General features: G+C 50.0%; 2 protein-coding genes across 9 annotated transcripts in view; one reads left to right on the top strand and one right to left on the bottom strand.

The window, feature by feature from the left end:
• The window catches only part of RABEP2 (rabaptin, RAB GTPase binding effector protein 2), an 18406-nt gene extending 15032 nt beyond the window's left edge, over positions 1–3374 (bottom strand). Inside the window, exons 1-2 of one of the 3 annotated variants that reach the window (XM_056533742.1) lie at positions 3190–3327; positions 557–832 (exon numbers count right to left, since the gene is read on the bottom strand). In XM_056533742.1, coding sequence (XP_056389717.1) covers positions 557–799 — 243 coding nt within the window. In that variant the 5' untranslated portion in view covers positions 800–832; positions 3190–3327. Of the gene's footprint in view, positions 1–556; positions 833–3185 lie in introns of all 3 variants that reach the window. The other 2 variants (XM_056533743.1, XM_056533744.1) reach the window with 2 other exon arrangements.
• An 81-nt stretch (positions 3375–3455) lies between these two features.
• The window catches only part of CD19 (CD19 molecule), a 48905-nt gene continuing 33946 nt past the window's right edge, over positions 3456–18414 (top strand). For 2 of the 6 annotated variants that reach the window (XM_056533734.1, XM_056533733.1), the window contains exons 1-3: positions 3499–3631; positions 6115–6213; positions 8604–8707. In XM_056533734.1, coding sequence (XP_056389709.1) covers positions 3522–3631; positions 6115–6213; positions 8604–8707 — 313 coding nt within the window. In that variant the 5' untranslated portion in view covers positions 3499–3521. Of the gene's footprint in view, positions 3632–6114; positions 6214–8434; positions 8708–18414 lie in introns of all 6 variants that reach the window. The other 4 variants (XM_056533736.1, XM_056533735.1, XM_056533737.1 and 1 more) reach the window with 4 other exon arrangements.

Here is an 18414-nt window from a genome sequence, read left to right as displayed (position 1 = left end):
AAAAATGTATACGTTTTTAACTTTTCACTCCATTGTGAATAAAGTTTCACTTGTTTGATTGAAATTCCAAGAAGAAAAAAACTGTGCTAAATCAAAACTGTATGGTGAAAACCGGATGGAACTGTACGCACATACAGGTCTGTACGGTTCCCATTGACTCCCATGTTAAAAAAAAACGCATACGGTTTAATACGGTTTTTCAACCGTGGTAGGCCACGGGTTTTCTGTCCAGATTAAAAAAAAAAAAAACTATGGTTTTGAAAAACGGGAGACAACGGTATACATTATGGTGCATACAGTTTGGAATGGGAGGTCTATGGTACGGTTTTCTGCACGGATGCATACTTTTTTTTTTTATGAAACCGTATGCCGAAACTGTGTAGCAAAACCGCGGTGTGACCCCCCCTAACTCATAGATCACCACATGATTCACGTTGACTCTATTGGTTGTGATGCAGACACTGTGACAATTGGACCTTCGACCACAATGACCTGTGTCATGGCCGCCGTGGCCTAATACCCATGACCCTATACAGACAAGCTTGGCTCCGGTTACCTCTTGCTCAGATAACAGCTGGTAGCCCGCCGGAGGGATGTATATACACTCAGGTACCAGGGTTGCCGTAGAGATAAGGGAGGCCGTGTCCTCCTGGCCCTGGATCAGCCTCTCCCCAGGAAAAGAGGAAATGGAGACACAATCGTAACCCCGGGCAAAGGCCTCGGCCGCTGCCAGGAGGCTCCGGGTCATCTGAGGGGCCCTCAGGAGAGGACGTGAGGGGGTCCTGCCCAAAGCTGCCATCTTCTGTCTGAGACATCAAAACGTTACGGATACCTGTGGGACATGACAGACCATAAAAATCACATTTCCCAAAGAAGTAGAAGGGGTCGTCCAGATTTATACATACGACTAGGGAAATCTGAGTTAGGTACGTTCACACCGCGCGGATTTTTTAGCGGGTTTTCCGCTGCGTATTTGAAAGTGGGCGGGCTCTTCTCGGCTGTCCGATGCAGATTTTCTTGCTGTGGCGGAATTTTACGCTGCGGAAAATCCCGCCACAGTCCCTACGGACTTCAATGGGGCTTGCGGTGGATTTTCCGCAGTGTACATTCCGCCGCGGAAAATCGGCTCCGGACAGCTGAGAAGAGCCCGCCCCCGCTTTCAAATACGCAGCGGAAAACCGCTAAAAAATCTGCGCGTGTGAACGTACCCTTAAGGTGCGTTCACACTGCGGAATCTCCGCTTGCTTAGTTTTCCTGACAGCGGAGCTCCCCTTAGTTGCCACCGTTAAAAACACATATGGGCGGCCACTTAGAGGTTAAAAGGCGCTGAATACATGTTGTGGATTTTGTTGTGTGAAATTTGGGGCATATACACTATGGGGGGGGGGGGGCGGCGGGGGTGAATTTATCAAACATTGTGCAAGGAACAATTGAGTGGTTGCCCATAGCAACCAATCAGATCACTTAAAGGGGTATTCAGGCTTTAGACATTTTATCCCCTATCGAAAGGACAGGGGGTAAGATGTCTGATCGCGGTGGGGGGGGGGGGGGGGGGGGGGGGGCAGCCGCTGGGACCCCCGTGATCTCCCCGCAGCACATGAATGGAGGGGGGGGGGGGCGTGGCGTTGCGTCTCCAGTCCCGAAAACTTCCGGTTTCCGAGCCTGGAGACGCAGCTTCTGCACATAAATGCGGGTGCTGCAGGGAGATCGCGGGGGGTCCCAGCAGCGGGATCAGACCCCCGAGATCAGACATCTTATCCCCTATCCTTTAGATAGAGGATAAAATGTCTAAAGCCGGAATACCCTTTAAAAAAAGAAAAAAAAAATGATATGATGATTGGTTGCTATGGGGCAACTCTTTCCCCCTCCCATGTGTGAATATATGGTAAGGTAGTGTTTCTCAACCAGGGTGCCTCCAGCTGTTGCAAAAATACAACTCCCAGCATGCCTGGATGGGCCTTCGGCCATCCAGCATGCTGGGAGTTGTAGTTTTGCAATGTATAATAAATGTGTTTCGCCTGTAAAAAATAAGTGCGGACAACTACTGTACCACAACAATGAAAAAGGCAGCAGTAGTGCACAATGTGAACACAGCCTACGGGCGCATTCACACCACGTTTTTGCCATACAGTTCCCGTATCAGGTTTTTGATGAAAAACTGATTCCTCAAAACCGGACTAAACTGTATCAAAACGTGTGTACAAATTTTAACCCCGTATATGGTTTGAAAAATGATGTCCGGTTGCATCCGTTTTTTAAAGAAAAAAAATGTATACGTTTTTAACTTTTCACTCCATTTTAAATAAAGTTTCACTTGTTTGATTGAAATTCCAAGAAAAAAGAAACTGTGCAAAGTCAAAAACCGTATGGTTGAAACCTGGATGGAACCGCACGCCACATACAGTTTCTGTACGTTCCCATTGACTCCCATGTTTAAAAAAAATAAAAATAAAACGTATATGGTTTAATACGTTTTTTTCACCCGGACCAAAAAATATGGTAGACTACAGTTTTGGGTACAGGTACAAAAAAAAAACGGACAAAACTGTATAAGACGCAAAACGGACTAAACCGGATGATGCGTTTGACATACGGGTTTACAATGTTAAGGTCAATGCATACGGTTTTGCTATACGGTTCCGTGCGGTTTTTAACTTGAAAGCGTATACGGAAAGTGTATAGCAAAAACATGGTGTGAATGCAGCCTTAGATTCTAACGCAGTTTTAATTTCCATGTGTGAACGCACCCTAAGGGTCCATGACTACACCTGTCCAGGCCTGATTATAACAGTGCACCTGCAAAACTACAACTCCCAGCATGCCCTGACAGCCTTGAGGGCAATGTTCCCCAACATCTGTTGCAGAACTACAACTCCCATCATGCTCTAGATCTGACAAGACCAATGTTCCCTAGTCTGCGTCTTTCCAGCACCTACAAAACTACAACTCCCAGCATTCTAAAAGTCAGAGCATGCTGGGAGTTGTAGTTTTGCACTAATACATCACTTCTCCATAGCAGCATGCATAGTTCTGCAGCCGGGGTGGGACTACTATGCTCAGGCATGCCCCGGTTGCAGCATGCTGGGAGTTGGAGTCCTACAACAGCTGTTTTGCCACATGTTGCATTGCGCCGTATGACGCCTGACACACTGTAACAGAAGCACTGCTCCGTGCACGGTTCATACCGACCCTGGCTTCTCCGCGTTTTCTCTGCGTCTTTTCGTGGCGCCCTTCCACTCTCCTCCCCGACCCCCAACTTTCCTCCTCCTCAGGACAAATCCTCATCCGCATGGGACACGTTTCCGTATCCGCTCGGTAATCTCCGTCTCCGCTCGGCTCCGTGAATGGCAGAGACTTCGGCAGGTTCCGTCGGCGCTCGGCTGCTATTGTCTGGCGCTCGGGAGTTTCCGTCCGCTCCCAGCTGGGAGACTTCGGCAGTTTCCGGAACCTGTCTGTGTCCTTGTCACCTGTGAGGGATCCTGTCACGTGATGTCTACCTGGGACCTGTTTATGGAGACAAAATGGGAGACAATGAGAACGATTTATCCGCTCTCAACCTTTTGTTCCCTGGGATAAACTGCATCAGAGGTGTCTGGCAGCGGCTCATGTCCACTTGTTGGCCAAAATATAGGTTAATAATGGTGCAGGCAATGAGGATGGAAAACTGATGTCTTCTGTCCTCCTCCAGACCCCTCTGTCCTCCTCCAGACCCCTCTGTCCTCCTCCAGACCCCTCTGTTCTTCTCCAGACCCCTCTGTCCTCCTCCAGACCCCTCTGTTCTTCTCCAGACCCCTCTGTCATTCTCCAGACCCCTCTGTCCTCCTCCAGACCCCTCTGTCCTCCTCCAGACCCCTCTGTCATTCTCCAGACCCCTCTGTCCTTCTCCAGACCCCTCTGTCCTCCTCCTCCAGACCCCTCTGTCCTCCTCCTCCAGACCCCTCTGTCCTCCTCCTCTAGACCCCTCTGTCCTCCTCCAGACCCCTCTGTCCTCCTCCAGACCCCTCTGTCCTCCTCCAGACTCCTCTTTCCCCTCCTCCAGACCCCTCTGTCCTCCTCCAGACTCCTCTTTCCCCTCCTCCAGACCTCTCTGTCCTCCTCCTCCAGACCCCTCTGTCCTTCTCCAGACCCCTCTGTTCTTCTCCAGACCCCTCTGTCCTTCTCCTCCAGACTCCTCTATTTCCTCCTCCAGACACCTCTGTCATCCTCCAGACTCCTCTTTCCCCTCCTCCAGACCCCTCTGTCCTCCTCCAGACCCCTCTGTTCTTCTCCAGACCCCTCTGTTCTTCTCCAGACCCCTCTGTCCTTCTCCTCCAGACTCCTCTATTTCCTCCTCCAGACTCCTCTATTTCCTCCTCCAGACCCCTCTGTTCTTCTCCAGACCCCTCTGTCCTCCTCCAGACCCCTCTGTCCTCCTCCAGACCCCTCTGTCCTCCTCCAGACCCCTCTGTCCTCCTCCAGACCCCTCTGTCATCCTCCAGACTCCTCTATTTCCTCCTCCAGACCCCTCTGTTCTTCTCCAGACCCCTCTGTCCTCCTCCTCCAGACCCCTCTGTCCTCCTCCTCCAGACCCCTCTGTCCTCCTCCAGACCCCTCTGTTCTTCTCCAGACCCCTCTGTCCTCCTCCTCCAGACCCCTCTGTCCTCCTCCAGACCCCTCTGTTCTTCTCCAGACCCCTCTGTTCTTCTCCAGACCCCTCTGTTCTTCTCCAGACCCCTCTGTCCTCCTCCTCCAGACCCCTCTGTTCTTCTCCAGACCCCTCTGTCCTTCTCCTCCAGACTCCTCTGTCCTCCAGACCCCTCTGTACTCCTCAAGACCCCTCTGTCCTTCTCCTCCAGACCCCTCTGTCCTCCTCCAGACCCCTCTGTCCTCCTCCTCCAGACCCCTCTGTCCTCCTCCTCCAGACCCCTCTGTCCTCCTCCTCCAGACCCCTCTGTCCTCCTCCAGACCCCTCTGTCCTCCTCCTCTAGACCCCTCTGTCCTCCTCCAGACCCCTCTGTCCTCCTCCAGACTCCTCTTTCCCCTCCTCCAGACCCCTCTGTCCTCCTCCAGACTCCTCTGTCCTCCTCCTCTAGACCCCTCTGTCCTCCTCCAGACCCCTCTGTCCTCCTCCAGACCCCTCTGTCCTCCTCCAGACTCCTCTTTCCCCTCCTCTAGACCCCTCTGTCCTCCTCCAGACCCCTCTGTCCTCCTCCAGACTCCTCTTTCCCCTCCTCCAGACCTCTCTGTCCTCCTCCTCCAGACCCCTCTGTCCTTCTCCAGACCCCTCTGTTCTTCTCCAGACCCCTCTGTCCTTCTCCTCCAGACTCCTCTATTTCCTCCTCCAGACACCTCTGTCATCCTCCAGACTCCTCTTTCCCCTCCTCCAGACCCCTCTGTCCTCCTCCAGACCCCTCTGTTCTTCTCCAGACCCCTCTGTTCTTCTCCAGACCCCTCTGTCCTTCTCCTCCAGACTCCTCTATTTCCTCCTCCAGACTCCTCTATTTCCTCCTCCAGACCCCTCTGTTCTTCTCCAGACCCCTCTGTCCTCCTCCAGACCCCTCTGTCCTCCTCCAGACCCCTCTGTCCTCCTCCAGACCCCTCTGTCCTCCTCCAGACCCCTCTGTCCTCCTCCAGACCCCTCTGTCCTCCTCCAGACCCCTCTGTTCTTCTCCAGACCCCTCTGTCCTCCTCCTCCAGACCCCTCTGTCCTCCTCCTCCAGACCCCTCTGTCCTCCTCCAGACCCCTCTGTTCTTCTCCAGACCCCTCTGTCCTCCTCCTCCAGACCCCTCTGTCCTCCTCCAGACCCCTCTGTTCTTCTCCAGACCCCTCTGTTCTTCTCCAGACCCCTCTGTTCTTCTCCAGACCCCTCTGTTCTTCTCCAGACCCCTCTGTCCTCCTCCTCCAGACCCCTCTGTTCTTCTCCAGACCCCTCTGTCCTTCTCCTCCAGACTCCTCTGTCCTCCAGACCCCTCTGTACTCCTCAAGACCCCTCTGTCCTTCTCCTCCAGACCCCTCTGTCCTCCTCCAGACCCCTCTGTCATCCTCCTCCAGACTCCTCTGCCCTCCTCCAGACCCCTCTGTCATCCTCCTCCAGACTCCTCTGCCCTCCTCCAGACCCCTCTGTCCTCTTTCAGACCCCGCTGTCCCCCTGACCCCTCTGCGGGAGGAATATCTGACCATTATCCAGCAGTTATTGAAGTTGTGGGACACATTGCGCCTCTTGATATTAGTGGGTAGGTGCTCGGTTATCAGTCAGGTACTGAAAAGGTATTTTGATGCATATAGAGTAAATGTCACATTTGTGAGGACCCGGTATAGAGCACGGTCAGGCCCCCAATCTTGGCTGACTCCCCCCCCCCCCCCCCGCCACGCAAAGTCAGACAAATAACCAGCCACAAACAGGATGCAGCCGTGTGACTGATGTGAGCGGAAGCCCCTCCACACTCCAGTGACCCCCCGCCTGGTGCACATTGTCTACAGCAGCCGGGCTGCGTACATCTGACTATAGGGGTCCTGAGAAGACCCCCACACATTACTCAAAGGGCATCTGCTCCCCAGAGCTATACCTGCTTCCACAGGGGCTGTCACCCAGCTTTTTCAAACTCCTGAAAGTCACAACAGGGCATGCTGGGATTGCGGTTTTGCAACAGCTGGTGAGCCACAGGTTGGGGATCACTGGTGTAATGTATTCAGGGGATTGGATTGGTGTTGAAGAATGGACGTTCCCTTTAAGGCGACATCATCATCATCTTGTGATCAAAAGGAGGAAGCGAGGGGACCTGAGGTCACTGGTTCATTGAAGAAAAAGCCGCTCCTCACTGTAACCCTCCGCCGCCTCTTCCTATGAGACTTCTGGTTTATTTCAAGCACAAGGTGCTATTGAACCCCTTTAAGTCTAGAATTAAAGGGTTTTTCTCCGATAGGTAGAGACTTTCCATATGTCCTGATAGTATAGAGCAGTGTTTCCCAACCAAGATGCCTCCAATTGTTGCAAAACTTCAACTCCCAGCATATTTGTGTGCTGCTGTAGGACTAAGGGAAAAAAAATATTTTTATAAATTAAAACTTCCCTTACGTCCAAACAGCAGCACAAGCGGGAATTTAGCAAGAAGTATCCCCTAAGGCAGTGTTTCCTAACCAGGATGCCTCCAGCTGTTGCAAAATGACAACTCGGCATGCTGGGAGTTGTAGTTTTGCAACAGCTGGAGGCACCCTGGCTGGGAAACACTGTCTTAGGGGGCAAAAAAAAAAAAAAAGAAGCTGAATTATGAATGCAGCTCTGGAGGCAAATAAAGCAGAACGCATGTAAATCAATCTCAGTTTAAGTATTACATCTCTAGCTCTAAATTGTAAAATGTTCAGGATTCCCCTTTAACCCCTTCCCGACATTTGACCTAAATGTAGGCATGGAGAGGGATCAGGAGGTGACCCTGTGCCATTCAAGGTGGGAGCTCACAGCTGAAATTTCCAGCAGTGGTCGGGATCAGAGATAACTCTGATTCCGGCCACCGTCGATAGTGAACACAACATCTAGATCAGTGTTTCCAACAGGTGTTGCAAAACTACAACTCCCAGCATGTCCGGACAGCCAAAGGTTGCAAAGGCTGGAGACCCTCTGTTTGGGAAACACTGATCCACGCAGTGGGAAACTGGGACACGATTGTAGGGTGTTGAGCTGTTAAAGGGGAACTCTGAAGAGAAATCGTTGCTAGAAAGTTATACAGAGTTGTAAATTATGTCTATATAATAATCTTAACCCTTCCAGTACTTATCAGCTGCTGTATGCTCCAGAGGAAGTTGTAAAAAAACAAAACAAAAAACAACAACAATCGCTGTTTAGAAATATCTACTGGGTTAAGAAAGTATAAACAAAAACAACAACAACAAAAAAAAAAGTAATTTTTTTTTAAAAGTAATAAATATAATAAAAAAGTTAAAAAAAAACATAACTAAAAAAGTAGAAAACAATGAAAAAGTAAAAAAAACATAACTAAAAAAGTAGAAAACAATGAAAAAGTTAAAAAAAACATAACAAAAAAAGTAGAAAACAATGAAAAAGTAAAAAAAACATAAAAAAAAGTAGAAAACAATGAAAAAGTAAAAAAAAGCTTAAAAAAATACATAACAAAAACTATAAATCTGAGCACAGAATGATTTGTGCCACCAAAAATATTTTTTTCCTCCCTATACCCCAAAAATATTTTTTATTTTGCTTTGTACTAAGAAGCATTGTACAGAGTACAACGTGCCCCTCAAAAAACAAGCCTTATGCGGCCATTTTGAATAAAACAGTTTTGCTCTCGGGAGGGAGGAAAACTACCGAATTTTTTTTTTTCTATTACTTATACTTTTGGGATAAATTAGCTATATGTGTGATGTTCCTGTTTATGTGTCCGGTACGTTCCAGATTTGACTACACTTCCCTTTAGAGTTAGTTTTATGTTGTTTACTCAGGGTTTTACAGATTTGAAGACTTTTAGGACTCCTCTGGTTTTTGGTGCAGCGTCTCCTCCCTCCTACGCCCACCCAGCAGGTGCGGGGCCCCATCTCCCCAGGGGACCCAGTTGTTGAGAATTTTATGCTCCTGTGACTTTGTGCTTATTACTCATTGACTCGTTGCCAGAGTTGAGACCATCATCATGCTGCTGCTGCTTGTCCTCTGCCTGGGGATCACCTGCTCAGCCCAAAATCCAGGTCACCCTGGGATTATAACAGTACATGCGGAAGGTAAGAGATTACACATGATGATTGTACAACTGCTCTCTACCTGAGTCAGTGTTTTCCAAACAGTGTGTCTACAGCTGTTGCAAAACTACAACTCCCAGCATGCCCGGACAGCCTTTGGCTGTCCGGGCATGCTGGGAGTTGTAGTTTTGCAACAGCTGGAGGCACCCTAGTTGCCTTAGGGGATACTTCTTGCTAAATTCCCACTTGTGCTGCTGTTTGGACGTAAGGGAAGTTTTCATTTATAAAAATAATTTGTTTTCCCTTAGTCCTACAGCAGCACACAAATATGCTGAGAGTTGAAGTTTTGCAACAGCTGGAGGCACCCTAGTTGTCTTAGGGGATACTTCTTGCTAAATTCCCACTTGTGCTGCTGTTTGGACGTAAGGGAAGTTTTCATTTATAAAAATAATTTGTTTTCCCTTAGTCCTACAGCAGCACACAAATATGCTGAGAGTTGAAGTTTTGCAACAGCTGGAGGCACCCTAGTTGTCTTAGGGGATACTTCTTGCTAAATTCCCACTTGTGCTGCTGTTTGGACGTAAGGGAAGTTTTCATTTATAAAAATAATTTGTTTTCCCTTAGTCCTACAGCAGCACGCAAATATGCTGGGAGTTGAAGTTTTGCAACAGCTGGAGGCACCCTAGTTGCCTTAGGGGATACTTCTTGCTAAATTCCCACTTGTGCTGCTGTTTGGACGTAAGGGAAGTTTTCATTTATAAAAATAATTTGTTTTCCCTTAGTCCTACAGCAGCACACAAATATGCTGAGAGTTGAAGTTTTGCAACAGCTGGAGGCACCCTAGTTGCCTTAGGGGATACTTCTTGCTAAATTCCTACTTGTGCTGCTGTTTGGACATAAGGGAAGTTTTCATTTATAAAAATAATTTGTTTTCCCTTAGTCCTACAGCAGCACACAAATATGCTGAGAGTTGAAGTTTTGCAACAGCTGGAGGCACCCTAGTTGCCTTAGGGGATACTTCTTGCTAAATTCCCACTTGTGCTGCTGTTTGGACGTAAGGTAAGTTTTCATTTATAAAAATAATTTGTTTTCCCTTAGTCCTACAGCAGCACACAAATATGCTAAGAGTTGAAGTTTTGCAACAGCTGGAGGCACCCTAGTTGCCTTAGGGGATACTTCTTGCTAAATTCCCACTTGTGCTGCTGTTTGGACGTAAGGGAAGTTTTCATTTATAAAAATAATTTGTTTTCCCTTAGTCCTACAGCAGCACGCAAATATGCTGGGAGTTGAAGTTTTGCAACAGCTGGAGGCACCCTAGTTGCCTTAGGGGATACTTCTTGCTAAATTCCCACTTGTGCTGCTGTTTGGACGTAAGGGAAGTTTTAATTTATAAAAATAATTTGTTTTCCCTTAGTCCTACAGCAGCACACAAATATGCTGGGAGTTGAAGTTTTGCAACAGCTGGAGGCACCCTGTTTGAAAAAACACTGATCATACCTTGGCTATAACATCTTGTAATGATCCCTACCCTTACTTGATCCCTACAATGTTGCACTTTCCGGTTTGCTGTGTCTAATCTGTGATGATCCCTACACTCCCTATTATTCATGTCCTTCCTACACTATGATGATACTTTAATAATAAATCCTACAGATGGTAATCCACAACAATGTCTGATTTCTTGTCCTAAATGGTCCTTCAGGTGCCTTTGGATCCTTACTCCTTTTGCACTATGATGATCCCTACTCTCCCCACACGCTATAGTGACCTTTAGTCTATATACTATGATGCTTATTTCTCTTCCTGCACCATGATGACCCCCTCCCCCCACACACATTATAATGACATTTAATCCATACAAAATGATGTAGCCTACTTCTCCTACTATATAATGATCCCTACTTCTCCTACTCTGTGATGCTCCCTAGTCTACCTGCACTATAATGATCCATGCGCCTTCTGTTCTATAATGATCCCTCCTCTCCCTGCACTATGATGATCCCTCCTCTCCCTGCTCTATAATGATCCATGCACCTTCTGTTCTATAATGATCCCTCCTCTCCCTGCTCTATGATGATCCCTCCTCTCCCTGCTCTATGATGATCCCTCCTCTCCCTGCTCTGTGATGATCCCTCCTCTCCCTGCTCTATAATGATCCCTCCTCTCCCTGCTCTATAATGATCCCTCCTCTCCCTGCTCTATGATGATCCCTCCTCTCCCTGCTCCATGATGATCCCTCCTCTCCCTGCTCTATGATGATCCCTCCTCTCCCTGCTCTATGATGATCCCTCCTCTCCCTGCTCTATGATGATCCCTCCTCTCCCTGCTCCATGATGATCCCTCCTCTCCCTGCTCTATAATGATCCCTCCTCTCTCTGCTCTATGATGATCCCTCCTCTCTCTGCTCTATGATGATCCCTCCTCTCCCTGCTCTATAATGATCCCTCCTCTCCCTGCTCTATAATGATCCCTCCTCTCCCTGTTCTATGATGATCCCTCCTCTCCCTGCTCTATGATGATCCCTCCTCTCCCTGCTCTATAATGATCCCTCCTCTCCCTGCTCTATAATGATCCCTCCTCTCCCTGTTCTATGATGATCCCTCCTCTCCCTGCTCTATGATGATCCCTCCTCTCCCTGCTCTATGATGATCCCTCCTCTCCCTGCTCTATGATGATCCCTCCTCTCCCTGCTCTATAATGATCCCTCCTCTCCCTGCTCTATGATGATCCCTCCTCTCCCTGCTCTATGATGATCCCTGCTCTATAATGATCCCTCCTCTCCCTGCTCTGTGATGATCCCTCCTCTCCCTGCTCTATGATGATCCCTCCTCTCTCTGCTCTATGATGATCCCTCCTCTCCCTGCTCTATAATGATCCCTCCTCTCCCTGCTCTATGATGATCCCTCCTCTCCCTGCTCTGTGATGATCCCTCCTCTCCCTGCTCTATGATGATCCCTCCTCTCCCTGCTCTATAATGATCCCTCCTCTCCCTGCTCTATGATGATCCCTCCTCTCCCTGCTCTATGATGATCCCTCCTCTCCCTGCTCTATGATGATCCCTCCTCTCCCTGCTCTGTGATGATCCCTCCTCTCCCTGCTCTATGATGATCCCTCCTCTCCCTGCTATATGATGATCCCTCCTCTCCCTGCTATATGATGATCCCTCCTCTCCCTGCTATATGATGATCCCTCCTCTCCCTGCTCTATAATGATCCCTCCTCTCCCTGCTCTATGATGATCCCTCCTCTCCCTGCTCTATGATGATCCCTCCTCTCTCTGCTCTACGATGATCCCTCCTCTCTCTGCTCTATGATGATCCCTCCTCTCCCTGCTCTATGATGATCCCTCCTCTCCCTGCTCTATAATGATCCCTCCTCTCCCTGCTCTATAATGATCCCTCCTCTCCCTGCTCTATAATGATCCCTCCTCTCCCTGCTCTATAATGATCCCTCCTCACCCTGCTCTATGATGATCCCTCCTCTCCCTGTTCCATGATGATCCCTCCTCTCCCTGCTCCGTGATGATCCCTCCTCTCCCTGCTCTATGATGATCCCTCCTCTCCCTGCTCTATGATGATCCCTCCTCTCCCTGCTCTATGATGATCCCTCCTCTCCCTGCTCTATAATGATCCCTCCTCTCCCTGCTCTATAATGATCCCTCCTCTCCCTGCTCTATAATGATCCCTCCTCTCCCTGCTCTATGATGATCCCTCCTCTCCCTGCTCTATGATGATCCCTCCTCTCCCTGCTCTATGATGATCCCTCCTCTCCCTGCTCTGTGATGATCCCTCCTCTCCATGCTCTATGATGATCCCTCCTCTCCCTGCTCTGTGATGATCCCTCCTCTCCCTGCTCTATAATGATCCCTCCTCTCCCTGCTCTATAATGATCCCTCCTCTCCCTGCTCTATGATGATCCCTCCTCTCCCTGCTCTATAATGATCCCTCCTCTCCCTGCTCTATAATGATCCCTCCTCTCCCTGCTCTATAATGATCCCTCCTCTCCCTGCTCTATGATGATCCCTCCTCTCCCTGCTCTATGATGATCCCTCCTCTCCCTGCTCTGTGATGATCCCTCCTCTCCCTGCTCTATGATGATCCCTCCTCTCCATGCTCTATGATGATCCCTCCTCTCCCTGCTCTATGATGATCCCTCCTCTCCCTGCTCTATGATGATCCCTCCTCTCCCTGCTCTATGATGATCCCTCCTCTCCCTGCTCTATGATGATCCCTCCTCTCCCTGCTCTATAATGATCCCTCCTCTCCCTGCTCTATGATGATCCCTCCTCTCCCTGCTCTATAACGATCCCTCCTCTCCCTGCTCTATGATGATCCCTGCTCTATAATGATCCCTCCTCTCCCTGCTCTGTGATGATCCCTCCTCTCCCTGCTCTATGATGATCCCTCCTCTCTCTGCTCTATGATGATCCCTCCTCTCCCTGCTCTATAATGATCCCTCCTCTCCCTGCTCTATGATGATCCCTCCTCTCCCTGCTCTGTGATGATCCCTCCTCTCCCTGCTCTATGATGATCCCTCCTCTCCCTGCTCTATAATGATCCCTCCTCTCCCTGCTCTATGATGATCCCTCCTCTCCCTGCTCTATGATGATCCCTCCTCTCCCTGCTCTATGATGATCCCTCCTCTCCCTGCTCTGTGATGATCCCTCCTCTCCCTGCTCTATGATGATCCCTCCTCTCCCTGCTATATGATGATCCCTCCTCTCCCTGCTATATGATGATCCCTCCTCTCCCTGCTCTATAATGATCCCTCCTCTCCCTGCTCTATGATGATCCCTCCTCTCCCTGCTCTATGATGATCCCTCCTCTCTCTGCTCTACGATGATCCCTCCTCTCTCTGCTCTATGATGATCCCTCCTCTCCCTGCTCTATGATGATCCCTCCTCTCCCTGCTCTATAATGATCCCTCCTCTCCCTGCTCTATGAGGATCCCTCCTCTCCCTGCTCTATGATGATCCCTCCTCTCCCTGCTCTATGATGATCCCTCCTCTCCCTGCTCTATGATGATCCCTCCTCTCCCTGCTCTATGATGATCCCTCCTCTCCCTGCTCTATGATGATCCCTCCTCTCCCTGCTCTATGATGATCCCTCCTCTCCCTGCTCTATAATGATCCCTCCTCTCCCTGCTCTATGAGGATCCCTCCTCTCCCTGCTCTATGATGATCCCTCCTCTCCCTGCTCTATGATGATCCCTCCTCTCCCTGCTCTACGATGATCCCTCCTCTCCCTGCTCTATGATGATCCCTCCTCTCCCTGCTCTATGATGATCCCTCCTCTCCCTGCTCTATGATGATCCCTCCTCTCCCTGCTCTATGATGATCCCTCCTCTCCCTGCTCTGTGATGATCCCTCCTCTCCCTGCTCTATGATGATCCCTCCTCTCCCTGCTCTGTGATGATCCCTCCTCTCCCTGCTCTATGATGATCCCTCCTCTCCCTGCTCTATGATGATCCCTCCTCTCCCTGTTCTATGATGATCCCTCCTCTCCCTGCTCTATGATGATCCCTCCTCTCCCTGCTCCATGATGATCCCTCATCTCCCTGCTCCATGATGATCCCTCCTCTCCCTGCTCTATGATGATCCCTCCTCTCCCTGCTCTATGATGATCCCTCCTCTCCCTGCTCTATGATGATCCCTCCTCTCCCTGCTCTATGATGATCCCTCCTCTCCCTGCTCTATGATGATCCCTCCTCTCCCTGCTCTGTGATGATCCCTCCTCTCCCTGCTCTATGATGATCCCTCCTCTCCCTGCTCTATAATGATCCCTCCTCTCCCTGCTCTGTGATGATCCCTCCTCTCCCTGCTCTGTGATGATCCCTCCTCTCCCTGCTCTGTGATGATCCCTCCTCTCCCTGCTCTATGATGATCCCTCCTCTCCCTGCTCTGTGATGATCCCTCCTCTCCCTGCTCTATGATGATCCCTCCTCTCCCTGCTCTATGATGATCCCTCCTCTCCCTGCTCTATAATGATCCCTCCTCTCCCTGCTCTGTGATGATCCCTCCTCTCCCTGCTCTGTGATGATCCCTCCTCTCCCTGCTCCGTGATGATCCCTCCTCTCCCTGCTCTGTGATGATCCCTCCTCTCCCTGCTCTATGATGATCCCTCCTCTCCCTGCTCTATGATGATCCCTCCTCTCCCTGCTCTGTGATGATCCCTCCTCTCCCTGCTCTGTGATGATCCCTCCTCTCCCTGCTCTATGATGATCCCTCCTCTCCCTGCTCTATGATGATCCCTCCTCTCCCTGCTATATGATGATCCCTCCTCTCCCTGCTCTATGATGATCCCTCCTCTCCCTGCTCTATGATAATCCCTCCTCTCCCTGCTCTATGATGATCCCTCCTCTCCCTGCTCTATGATGATCCCTCCTCTCCCTGCTCTATGATGATCCCTCCTCTCCCTGCTCTATAATGATCCCTCCTCTCCCTGCTCTATAATCATCCCTCCTCTCCCTGTTCTATAATGATCCCTCCTCTCCCTGCTCTATAATGATCCCTCCTCACCCTGCTCTATGATGATCCCTCCTCTCCCTGCTCTATGATGATCCCTCCTCTCCCTGCTCTGTGATGATCCCTCCTCTCCCTGCTCTATAATGATCCCTCCTCTCCCTGCTCTATAATCATCCCTCCTCTCCCTGCTCTATAATGATCCCTCCTCTCCCTGCTCTATAATGATCCCTCCTCTCCCTGCTCTATGATGATCCCTCCTCTCCCTGCTCTGTGATGATCCCTCCTCTCCCTGCTCTATAATCATCCCTCCTCTCCCTGCTCTATAATGATCCCTCCTCTCCCTGCTCTATAATGATCCCTCCTCTCCCTGCTCTATAATGATCCCTCCTCTCCCTGCTCTATGATGATCCCTCCTCTCCCTGCTCTGTGATGATCCCTCCTCTCCCTGCTCTATAATCATCCCTCCTCTCCCTGCTCTATAATGATCCCTCCTCTCCCTGCTCTACAATGATCCCTCCTCTCCCTGCTCTATGATGATCCCTCCTCTCTCTGCTCTATGATGATCCCTCCTCTCCCTGCTCTATAATGATCCCTCCTCTCCCTGCTCTATGATGATCCCTCCTCTCCCTGCTCTGTGATGATCCCTCCTCTCCCTGCTCTATAATGATCCCTCCTCTCCCTGCTCTATAATGATCCCTCCTCTCCCTGCTCTATGATGATCCCTCCTCTCCCTGCTCTGTGATGATCCCTCCTCTCCCTGCTCTATGATGATCCCTCCTCTCCCTGCTCTATGATGATCCCTCCTCTCCCTGCTCTATGATGATCCCTCCTCTCCCTGCTCTATGATGATCCCTCCTCTCCCTGCTATATGATGATCCCTCCTCTCCCTGCTCTGTGATGATCCCTCCTCTCCCTGCTCTATGATGATCCCTCCTCTCCCTGCTCTATGATGATCCCTCCTCTCCCTGCTCTATGATGATCCCTCCTCTCCCTGCTCTATGATGATCCCTCCTCTCCCTGCTCTATGATGATCCCTCCTCTCCCTGCTCTATGATGATCCCTCCTCTCCCTGCTCTATGATGATCCCTCCTCTCCCTGCTCTATGATGATCCCTCCTCTCCCTGCTCTATAATGATCCCTCCTCTCCCTGCTCTATAATGATCCCTCCTCTCCCTGCTCTATAATGATCCCTCCTCTCCCTGCTCTATAATGATCCCTCCTCACCCTGCTCTATGATGATCCCTCCTCTCCCTGTTCCATGATGATCCCTCCTCTCCCTGCTCCGTGATGATCCCTCCTCTCCCTGCTCTATGATGATCCCTCCTCTCCCTGCTCTATGATGATCCCTCCTCTCCCTGCTCTATGATGATCCCTCCTCTCCCTGCTCTATAATGATCCCTCCTCTCCCTGCTCTATAATGATCCCTCCTCTCCCTGCTCTATAATGATCCCTCCTCTCCCTGCTCTATGATGATCCCTCCTCTCCCTGCTCTATGATGATCCCTCCTCTCCCTGCTCTATGATGATCCCTCCTCTCCCTGCTCTGTGATGATCCCTCCTCTCCATGCTCTATGATGATCCCTCCTCTCCCTGCTCTGTGATGATCCCTCCTCTCCCTGCTCTATAATGATCCCTCCTCTCCCTGCTCTATAATGATCCCTCCTCTCCCTGCTCTATGATGATCCCTCCTCTCCCTGCTCTATAATGATCCCTCCTCTCCCTGCTCTATAATGATCCCTCCTCTCCCTGCTCTATAATGATCCCTCCTCTCCCTGCTCTATGATGATCCCTCCTCTCCCTGCTCTATGATGATCCCTCCTCTCCCTGCTCTGTGATGATCCCTCCTCTCCCTGCTCTATGATGATCCCTCCTCTCCATGCTCTATGATGATCCCTCCTCTCCCTGCTCTGTGATGATCCCTCCTCTCCCTGCTCTATAATGATCCCTCCTCTCCCTGCTCTATAATGATCCCTCCTCTCCCTGCTCTATGATGATCCCTCCTCTCCCTGCTCTATGATGATCCCTCCTCTCCCTGCTCTATGATGATCCCTCCTCTCCATGCTCTATGATGATCCCTCCTCTCCCTGCTCTATGATGATCCCTCCTCTCCCTGCTCTATGATGATCCCTCCTCTCCATGCTCTATGATGATCCCTCCTCTCCATGCTCTATGATGATCCCTCCTCTCCCTGCTCTATGATGATCCCTCCTCTCCCTGCTCCATGATGATCCCTCCTCTCCCTGCTCCGTGATGATCCCTCCTCTCCCTGCTCCGTGATGATCCCTCCTCTCCCTGCTCTATGATGATCCCTCCTCTCCCTGCTCTATGATGATCCCTCCTCTCCCTGCTCTATAATGATCCCTCCTCTCCCTGCTCTATGATGATCCCTCCTCTCCCTGCTCTATGATGATCCCTCCTCTCCCTGCTCTATAATGATCCCTCCTCTCCCTGCTCTATGATGATCCCTCCTCTCCCTGCTCTATGATGATCCCTCCTCTCCCTGCTCTATAATGATCCCTCCTCTCCCTGCTCTATGATGATCCCTCCTCTCCCTGCTCTATGATGATCCCTCCTCTCCCTGCTCTATAATGATCCCTCCTCTCCCTGCTCCGTGATGATCCCTCCTCTCCCTGCTCTATGATGATCCCTCCTCTCCCTGCTCTATGATGATCCCTCCTCTCCCTGCTCTATAATGATCCCTCCTCTCCCTGCTCTATGATGATCCCTCCTCTCCCTGCTCTATGATGATCCCTCCTCTCCCTGCTCTATAATGATCCCTCCTCTCCCTGCTCTATGATGATTCCTACTCTTCCTGCTCTATAATCTCCTATCAAAAATTACACCAAACAAAAAATAAATGGAGTAACAAATTTTATTAGACAAATAATAATAAATAAAAAACATAAATAGTGAGATCAGCAATAGCCAGAAAGATATATATGAGGATCCGATATAAAAGGCTCCTAGAGTATTGCCATTATTAGTGAAGCATATAAGGCAGTAGAGTCACTGTCACAGTGTGCATACATGAAAGAGGCAAAAAATTAAACATAATTAAAACTAGGAGAAAGGAGACAACGTGGATATATGATCACGAAGGTGTACTATGAGAGCCTGGAAGCCTGGAGGCAATAATGTAAGGCTTTCCCGCTAAGGGGAAAAAAATATGTTAAAACCAGGCTCCCACAAGACATCCACGATCACCGCATCACTCACAGGGAGGATCACCCACAACCCCACTCACCCATCTGAAGCACTCACCCATCTGAAGCACTCACCCATCTGAAG

The sequence above is a fragment of the Hyla sarda genome, chromosome 8 (genome assembly GCF_029499605.1).
Source record: "Hyla sarda isolate aHylSar1 chromosome 8, aHylSar1.hap1, whole genome shotgun sequence".
Lineage (NCBI taxonomy): Eukaryota > Metazoa > Chordata > Amphibia > Anura > Hylidae > Hyla > Hyla sarda.
The sequence above is the reverse complement of the archived record's forward strand: the minus strand, read 5'-3'. Positions and strand labels throughout refer to the sequence as shown.